The sequence below is a fragment of the Bombus vosnesenskii genome, unplaced genomic scaffold (assembly GCF_011952255.1).
Source record: "Bombus vosnesenskii isolate JDL3184/JDL3185 unplaced genomic scaffold, Bvos_JDL3184-5_v1.1 scf7180000013913, whole genome shotgun sequence".
Lineage (NCBI taxonomy): Eukaryota > Metazoa > Arthropoda > Insecta > Hymenoptera > Apidae > Bombus > Bombus vosnesenskii.
In genome coordinates, this window is record NW_022883279.1 from 488839 (window position 1) to 499449 (window position 10611).

The following is a 10611-nucleotide window of genomic DNA, read 5'->3' on the forward strand; positions in this document are numbered from 1 at the left end:
CGACGTCATTGACATACAGACAATGACCAAGTCCCTAGAGAGAGATACCAGCAAGGAGGAATATAACCTTAAGATAAGCAACAACAAGGTGAAAATACTACCGACGAACCCAGAAGCTTACAGAAAACTCACCAAGACACTCAGGACCCTGAACGCCAACTTCCACACCTACCAACTTAAACAGGAAAGGCCTTTCCGAGTGGTCCTACGAAACATACACCACTCAGCAGACATAGACGAACTAAAATACGAACTCTCAAAACTCGGCCACGAAGTCGTCAACGTAAGTAATATAAAGCATAGAGTCTCGAAAGACCCGTTATCCTTATTCTTCCTAGACATTAAACAAAAACCGAACAATAAGGAAATATATAACATCAATCGCCTAATGAACGCGATAGTAAAGATCGAACCACCGCTCGTGAAAAAAGAAATAGTGCAGTGCAAAAGGTGCCAAAGGTACGGTCATACGCAGAAATACTGCAACCATACTTTCCGCTGCGTTAAATGCGCAGGCTCTCACTCCACTGACCAGTGCGCCAAATCACCGGAAACCCCAGCGAAATGCATCCACTGCCAAGGGGACCACCCTGCCAACTACAAAGGCTGCCCAGCATATAAAACACTATACACGAACAGGTACCCTAAGCTCAGAGCAAAAGAGGTATCCAACCAAACACCCAGCCCGCCGAAATTCACGACTACCCCAACCCCCTCAACCAACCAAACGCACAGTCCTACCAAATTCATCTCCACCTCAACCTCCTATGCCCAAGCAGTACAAGGCATCCAAAATAACCCGAACAGCCAAAGGAACCTTCCCCAAAACAGTGACCCCAACCCACCAAACACAGACAACTCCTCAAGGCTTGAAAAGCTAATAGAGAAACAATCGGAGCAAATAAATCACTTGCTATCGCTACTAACACTCATCGTAGAAAAATTAGCACGCCCCGACTCAAAATAAAACCAAGGCGCATAGCACTCTGGAACGCCAACGGTCTAGCGCAACACAAACTTGAACTAGAACTCTTCTTAAAACACCAGCAAATCGACGTAATGCTCGTGTCGGAAACCCACTTCACCGACAAGAGCTACCTGAAAATAAATGGTTACAAATTCTACCATACCCAACACCCCAGCGGAAAGGCCCACGGTGGCACCGGAATAATAATCAAAGCAAGTATTAAGCACTACGAACTCCCATCATTCCAGAAAGACTACCTCCAAGCAACAAACGTAGCAATAGAAGACTGTCATGGCTCAATCACCACCTCAGCAGTATACTGCCCTCCCAGACACTCCATCGCCAAAGAAGACTTTGATAACTTCCTGGACACCCTGGGCAACAGATTCATAGTTGGAGGAGACTATAACGCCAAGCACATCCAATGGGGCAGCAGACTGGTTACAGCAAGAGGCAAAAACCTCTTAAACAGCATAACAAACAACAACCTCAACTACCTCACCACATACGAACCCACATACTGGCCCACTGACACCAACAAAATACCCGACCTTCTCGACTTCTTCATAACTAAAAATATCCCATCAAGACACGTCCAGATCAACTCCTCGGCTGATCTCTCCTCTGATCATTCTCCCGTGATAGCAACAGTCAGTTCAACAATCATCGAGAATACACCTAATGGCTCCATTCACAACCAACACACCAACTGGCAGCTCTTCAGAGAAGTCTTTACACACTCAACCTCAGCCATCACCCCACTAAAAACAAAGGAAGATATCGAAGCAGCCACGGAATACTTAAACACGAGCATAATAAACGCAATCCGCCTCTCCACACCGACAAAGCCATCTAACAGCAAACAAGAATATCCCCATTACATACTAAAAAAAATAGCAGAAAAACGAAGACTAAGAAGAGTATGGCAGACCCATAGAACACCGGAGGACAAACGCAAACTTAACAACGCAACTAGAAAGCTATCCAGAACCCTAAGAAACTATAAAAACGACTGTTTCCATAAATACCTCGCCAGCTTATCCCCCACAGCCGACGCCAACTACTCACTATGGAAGGCCTCCAGGAAACTCACACGCCCCCCACAAATAATCCCACCTATCCGCCGTCCGCAAGGTGGATGGGCGCGAAGCCCCATAGAAAAAGCCGACCTGTTTGCAAAACACTTGTCAAAAGTATTCAAACCCCATTCCCCCCAAACCGCCGCGGACGTTACTGAATACCTGCACACCCCCTTCCAAATGTCCCCTCCTATCGAACCCTTCTCCTCTGCTGAGACTATAGAAACAATCAGTCGCCTAAACCCCAAGAAAGCAGCAGGACACGACCTAATAGGCAATAGAGCAATCAAGGAACTTCCCACAAAAGGGATAGCACTCATCACATCGATTTTTAATGCTATCCTTCGCCTGGAACACTATCCTAAGGCTTGGAAAATCTCATTGATTACCCTCATCCCTAAACCCGGTAAACCGATATACGAAACCTGCTCCTATCGCCCAATCAGTCTTTTACCTACCCTGTCCAAACTATTCGAGAAGATGCTCACGAACCGACTCCTTCCAATCCTAGAGAACTTGAAAACACTCCCAGATCACCAATTCGGCTTCCGAAAACATCATTCTACAGTAGAGCAAATCCACCGCCTAACTCATACGATCAGCCAAACACTCGAAAAGAAAAAATATTGCTCAGCGGTCTTCCTAGACATCCAACAGGCATTCGATAAAGTATGGCATGAAGGGCTACTATACAAACTTAAAAAGATCCTACCCCACCCCTACTACTCCATCCTAAAATCTTACCTAACCAATAGGCAATTCATGGTTAAATACCTAGACGCCATTTCCGCAACATTCCCAATAGAAGCCGGCATACCCCAAGGTAGTGTCCTCGGACCCCTATTGTACTCCATCTACACTGCCGACCTACCTATATCAAATGATATAACAATAGCGACATTTGCAGACGACACAGCGCTATTAGCTTCCCACGCTGACCCGGTAATAGCCTCATCCACTCTCCAGCGAAGTCTCGACTCCATGGAAAAGTGGTTTCACAAATGGGGCTTCAAAGTCAACGAAAAGAAATCCTCACATGTAACCTTCACGCTCCGAAAACAAACCTGCCCCCAGGTCACCATCAACAATGCAACAGTTCCTAGCAGGGACACAGTCCGATACCTGGGCATGACCCTGGACAGGAGACTAACGTGGAAGACACACATCTCAGATAAAAGGAAGCAACTAAAGGACAAACTAAAGAAACTCTATTGGCTCACGGGCCGACGCTCCAAGCTAAATATACAGAATAAAATTACCCTCTACAAGACCGTAATAAAACCTGTCTGGACCTACGGAATCCAACTATGGGGAACAGCAAGTAACTCCAACATTGAAATACTTCAACGCTTCCAATCGAAAACGCTAAGATCCTTAATAGACGCACCTTGGTATGTCACCAACGAAGCAATCCATCGCGACCTCAAGATACCCACAGTCAAAGAGGAAATAGCAAAATATAGCGACAGATATAGCAAAAGAGTCAACAAACACCGAAACCCCCTAATCACCGGACTACTTGATACGACGGATCAGATTCGCAGGCTGAAGAGGCAGTACCCGCTAGACCTAAACGCTAGATTCATTTAATTATCCAAATTAAGCATATGCACTTACTTATAATACTTATAAATTATACCTATCTATAATAAGTATTAACTTATTGTAAATAAACAGCCATGTCACTACGCCACGCCAGAAAAATTACTGAAAATTCTCAACGCGAGAATTGATTGTAATTTCAACAAATAAATAAAAAAAAAATATATTGCAATTCTTTTTTTTTATATATTTACGTGGAGGAAATCCGCATGGACGCTAGGCCGCTTCTGGGGAAAGCGGCGTGGTAGTGTCATACTCCAACCGACTAAAACCTCCACGATGACCGTCCCGGCTGTGATCGAGAGAGGTCCAGGAACCGGTGCGAGCGACACCACCCCCTCCCCCCGCCCAGTACAGCCGCTGATGGGGCGGTATGTGGAAATGTCACACCGCGCCTCGTCGCCGGAGCCGCCGTACCAGGCAGTCCGGTTCCCCTACCGGACTGCTTGGCGGCCCCGAGGCGCTGAGCCGCCAGCGTCCAAGCCCGAACCCCACCGGGGGGTGCGGCGGACCCAGCGCGCTTCGCCAACGGCACACGGAACATATATTGCAATCTAATGGAAGGTTATCAAAATATCGTAACACGTTAACGCTTAATGGAATTATATGTACATCAAACTTGTCACTAAATTAAGATACAATCATTACAATTATTGATGTTACAATTAGAAATGTATATTTTTTTGCATTTGTAATTTCGCACCACCTTCGAATAGGTAGGAATATATTTAATATGCTATATTTAGTAAGTAAATGAGTAATCTTAGTCGTTATTGAATAAAATATAGATAAAATATTTTGTACTTTTTAGCGCATTTCAAAATCAGTAATATCTGTCGGAGATGGAAGGACACCGGACCTTCCCCTGGAACTCCGAGAAAATCCGTAAAATCGTAATTAAAGTTTATAGTTGTAATTAAACAATTTGCCGTCATTCTGCCCAATTGTACTTGTTTGCGATTTGTGATAATAAACTTGGGCTCAAGGCGACCATCAGTCGCCGACCGTAGCCGCGGTCAACGGGACGAGCGCTCCGTCTAGCAAAGGTGCGGAGCGGTGTTATGACCCTCATTAAAGGAACTACCCATAGAGGTATCGGACAGTAAAACATGCTAACGGTTCCTTAGGACAATGAATACCTGATGTTGAGGCACGCACACAGCACAAGTCTGGTTAGCCCGAGGACCCGCTATAAAACCTGGGTTTTTCGGCAATTAAGATGTGTGCAAACGGACAGGCAGCTTTTGTCTCAAATCGACCAATCGACAGCGACGTCGATCCGAGGACCTTGTACTTAGACACCCCACCATAGTTGGCCTCGGTAGCGTCATTGGGACGAAAATTCATTCTTTCCCGAGATCTCATCGGCGAAGGGAGTAGCACACGTTTAAGTTAGAGCAAGTATACCTACCCTCCCGTTGACGTGGATTCGTTATCGAACCTAAGACCACTATCACTAGTGTCGCGAGGGCCTAATCGCCGCTGTTGATTGTCGAATCGGTAGTGTTCATACTCGTTGTATCGGGCCGTATCTTCGTTATAACACAACCCTGGCCAACTCCAAGGGATGTCTATCAAACGCCCACAACTCTGTTCCTGACTCTTCTCCGACATATCTTTTTGCACAGAATATTTTATCAAATGTTCGTGTTACGTCGCGTAACACTCTACCTAGCCCAGGCCACACACCGCGGGCAAGATGGCAACCAGATGTCTTCGGATACTCACTGCGTACCCTCAATAGTCTCAAGTATCGGCCATAAATCTCAGGAATTTCCTAGTAGAGGTCCTTCAAACCAAACAAACGTCTGTTTCCGAAGCATTTCTAAAGACCATTGGCTACTACGGCTAGACAAGGGAAAGTTGGTTTTTCTCACGTATGATGCAACTTTCCTCCCACGAACCACTTTCTCTCGAGGGCGGTTAAGACCCTTCGTTTAACCAATTAACAACGAAGCTTATCTCCCTCACTCTCCTAACTAAGATCGTCACCAACAGATCCGATGGTCCCGTGCGCTAGACACACCCATCCTTAGCTTTCCTCCGCCACAGCATCGTCTCCGAACATCACTGATTTTACATCCTTCGAAAGATCAACATCCTTTAACCGGGTACACACACCCGTAGATCAGTCACTCACTCATCTCGTACATACGCACCAGCGTAACTGTCTTCGTTATAAGTTGTTAGAATAAACGGTGACATATAACTTACTATACTGTGTCATATTCATTTAACCATCTCTGTTATCTTAACCGAAACAGGGGAACGACTATTTCGCGGCGTCGATTAACCGAATCGTAGCGAGAATTTACGCCTCTCGCTGACGCGTTTTCCTCGCGACCGCGTCTCTGCGCGAACGGTCGTAACAGTTCGGATGCAAAAACCATACAGACTTTGCAATAATATCCATTGGAAGTAGAAGTAAGTGAGATCGTGCGTGGGTAAGTGTACGTGTATTCGGCGAATCGTTAATCTTGATACGGAAATGAGATGTTACGAAATGAAATGACGAGTATTACACGAAAAAAATATTGTTTCGACCGCTCGCGGAGAGACGCGATCGCGAGATAGCACGTCAACGAGAGTTGTAAGTTCCCGTTACGATTAAATAATCGACGCCACGAACTGATCGATTCCCTTATTTCGATTAGGATAATAAGGGTAGTTCAATGAATTCCACAGAATTAACACCAATAAATTAACGTTTATTTTAACAACTTATCAACTAGGAAGACATAAAGAGAACAACAAAAAAAAATGTAACTGCGTTTGCTTGATAAGTAATGCGCGATATATGAGATGTGTTGACGGTTCGACTTCTCGAAAAGTTCTGCACGCCTTTCGATTTTTTTCCGTTTTTTCTGGAAGGCGACCCCCACTACGTTCGGATCACGCCACATTCTTTTACGCGAGGTAAAATAACGGCCACGAGTCGACGTTTCTGGAGGTCGCCCTGCTTAATGAACCATGCGCTTGCCACTACAATGTTTGTTTGCCGGGCAGCCGCGACGATCCGTCTGCGACATTATAGTGCCGCGATCGAGAGTTAAGAATATGACCTATGGTAAGCTGCATGGCGTAACAAATATAGCTTTACATTTTTGACTTATTCTTTCATGTAGACTCACACTCTTTTCGGTTGCACCATCAGGATGGTATCACTTTATATATTGAAGTTTCTTTTCCTTATATATTAGCTCTTTTTAAATGATTATGAGCAAGTACCATTTGATGCACTTCTCTATTTAACGGGTGAATGTAATTACGGTGGCCGTGTAACTGATGATAAGGATAGACGTTTGCTGAATTCATTATTGAAACAATACTACAATGAGGAAGTTATTACCAATCCACGGTAAGTTTTATGAATACATCTAGATATTTATTATACGATAAATTCATAATCTATTAATTTACTTCTTTACGTTATTACATTAAATACTTCATCATTTGTAATGTATATGCGTATTTCTTATTCATATGTATTATGTTTATTAATTTCGATCCTACATCTATGAAATGGACTTCAGTTTTCAAATCTTTTAACTAAATCTTATCTTATGGTATACATACATACAAACATATTCCATTTACACATTTTCCAACTCATTTCCTTTGTTGAAAATTACATACAAAATTGCATACAGTAATTTTTTCTTCTTCTTTTTATTTAATTTGTACTTTACAATTTGAGATTTGGTAAATGTTTCTAAGTTTATTACTAAATAACATGTGGATAGCTACTCCCAACGAGATACCATCTTCGAGTTTGTCTATTTTATTTCGCATACACTAATGGCAGTGAAAGTGCGACAAGCAGTGAATTTAGGTAGACAAAACGACAACGAACACTGCCAAATGGTTAAAGCTTCAAAATGCAACAAATACCACCGACCAATATAACAAACAAAGGTGAAATAAATAAAGTACATAATATAAATAAAATACAAAAAGTACATAAAGTACAAAATATAAAGAAAATAAATAAACTACATAAATAAAGCTGCATATACGTTAAACAGGAAACAACCAATTAACCCCTTTCCGTACTTTATCGAGTCAGACTCGCGATGAAGATTTGGGCCCAAACATGAATATCGCGAGTCTGACTCGCGACCAGATACTTGGGCCAAACGTGAACATAACAAGCCGAGCTCGCGGACTGTTTTTTCCCCGTTCCGATCGTGACTGAATGTTAGTTCCTGTTTACGAGAATCAATCTGGTCTGTTTAGCGCGCGTCGATGTCTACCGCTTGGGCGCGAGTTTCGTCGAACTAATTGGCACGGGAAAGGGTTAACAAAGAACAGGAAAACTCATTTATAAAAGAAATGAGAACGTTGCAAAAGCACGAAGGAAACAGCTACAATGACGAACTATCATATCAAGATGAACATTGGAAGGTAGGAGCAGCACACAAAAAGCGTAAATAATACCAGGCACGAGCGCTATGAAAATTTCAGGTACGGAGAAGCAACAGTGGCTACAAGACATCCCACCCCGAAACTCATTCAGTTCACTGATAGAAGAGGTAGATCCGGACCCAAAAAAAGCCACAACTCATATCGTTAAACCACCACCGATCTACATTGATGCCCAAATAATAGATTGCCCACTTGAACTATTAAACAATACTGCTGGAAAAGAAAACTTCAGTATAAAGTAATTAAAACTGGAACAAGTAAAAGTACAAACAAAAACTCCGGAAGTATTTAGAAAAATGACGCAAGCATTAAAGGAGAAAACGCTGGGTATCATACATTCCAGCTTAAAACAGAAAGAAGCTACAAAATAGTAAGTAGAGGACTACACCCAAGGACAAATACAAAAAAATATATGCGAGGAATTAGCAAAAATCAGACACCAAGCAAGAACAATAAATAATATAACCAGATACGACACGAAACAATCATTGACACTGTTTCTAATAGAACTTGAACCCAAAGCTAATAACAAAGAAATCTTTGACATTAAAAAAATCCTAAACGCAATAGTCAAACACACCTAGTCAAGCACATTAATATAGAAACAGCAGTCACATTATTACAAGAGCATATCACAAAAATAGAAAAATGGTTACAAGATAAACAAATAAAAGCAAATTCCAGTAAATGCAGCCATATTACATTTACACTACGAAAACGGAAACCACCAAATATCCAATTGAATGGTACATAAAACAAACAAGGCAAGTTAAATACCTAGGATTGCACTTAGACACACAACTTACATGGAAGCAACATACTAAATCAATTAGAGACAAAATACGGATAAAAAGAAGACAGATGCACTGGCTAACTAGTCGAAACTCTAAACTCAGCATGGAAAATAAACTAAAAATATATAAAATGGTCATAAAACCAATCTAGACGTACGGAATAGCACTATGGGGAACAGCAGCAATGAGCCATATAACCAAAATAGAGGCAACGCAATCGAAAATACTCAGAACAGTAGTAAACGCGCCATGGTACGTTAGGAACGAGGACATTCGGAAAGACCTGGGAATACCAACGGTCAAGGAGGAGATTAACAAAAGTGCAAGAAGGCACGGAGAAAGAATAACAACGCACCCAAACCGGCTGGCAGCGGAAACGGTCGACACATCAAACATAAAAAGAAGACTAAAAAGGAAACACCCAACAGATCTCACAAAGGACATAACCTAACAAACACGTATTATCTGAGATAATTAAAGAAATAAATCAATCAAATTCGAAGATGGTATCCCACTGGGGGTAGCCATCCACATATTATAATACTATATCAGTAAGCTATAATATTTTACCAAATGTCCTACTGGACAAATTGTAAAATGCAAATAAATAAATAAAAAATTGTACCAACGTAAAAAAAAAAAAAGAATCACTAGTTTTCCTCCGCCACAGCACCATTATCGAAGGACATTAGTTTTTCAATCGGTCAACATATTAACCTGCTAGTGATTCTCTTCGTGTTATACTAAACAGTGCAAATAAATTAACTAAACATAACATTACTCTGCATCTTTAATCTACCTCCACCTTGAGCGTTAATAGCGTTCACGGTTCGTGATATCAACTGATCAGTTGCAACCTGACTGATCGCTGATTAGTTGAGAATTCGCACCATATGGCCACTCCAAATTCCGAACATACTTGAACGGCTACGTTCAAAAGTTGTTTCTAGTGATGACGTGTGTAATTACGCCTAGTACATTCGGAAGGGATGTAGATTTACAAGAGTGCGATTGTTGTTTTTTTTTTTATTTAGTTGTTTACATTCACAATTTGTCTGATTTGGACATTTGGTAGAATTTTTTAGCTGTTTGATTATCATGTGGGTGGCTACCCCCAGCGGGATACCATCTTCGTGTTTGCTAGGTTATATCCTTTGTGAGATCTGTTGGGTGTTTCCTTCTTAGTCTTCTTAAGAGTGCGATTGTGTACAGACTATCTTAACTACTAATTACTCTACATATTCTACTGGTTTATTGTCGACTATTGCTGTCTGTTTCGTTTTGCTCCATATGTTCTGGTTCGTTGTAGTTTTAGAACTTCTGATTTTCTCGAGTAGGCTGTCTCGTTCACATTTACACTTACCAATTTCGATGTTGATCTTCTTTAAAGTCGAATCCAATGTTGCAAGTTGTTTCAAATACTCGTTAGATTTCTAAGATGGTTGTTAAATTTTGTAAATCCGGTGTTCCTTTACTTTTCCTTTTCCCAATTTTCCTTTACTATAGATACATATATGAAATGAGAACAATCGACACTTTTGAATTCAATTTTTTGAGAGCAATTAAAATCTTTATATATACCGTGATAGATATTTGTATAAACTTGTGTACTTATATATTTTTAATACAGGTATTGCTTTACACCAAGTTGTATATATCGTCTACCAGAAAATACAGATTATCATGGCTGTCTAGAATATATTCGTAATCTGCCAATTATCCAACACCCAGAAGTATTTGGTTT

General features: G+C 41.6%; 1 protein-coding gene across 1 annotated transcript in view; it reads left to right on the top strand.

Annotated features, from left to right (window-relative positions):
* LOC117239272 (dynein heavy chain 3, axonemal) overlaps positions 1-10606 on the top strand; it is a gene marked incomplete at its 3' end in the record, with an annotated part of 31051 nt that extends 20445 nt beyond the window's left edge. The window contains exons 11-12 of the mRNA XM_033504725.1: positions 6849-7006; positions 10498-10606. Of these exons, the coding sequence (XP_033360616.1) occupies positions 6849-7006; positions 10498-10606 (267 nt within the window). The remainder of the gene's footprint in view (positions 1-6848; positions 7007-10497) is intronic.
* Positions 10607-10611: the final 5 nt, after the last annotated feature.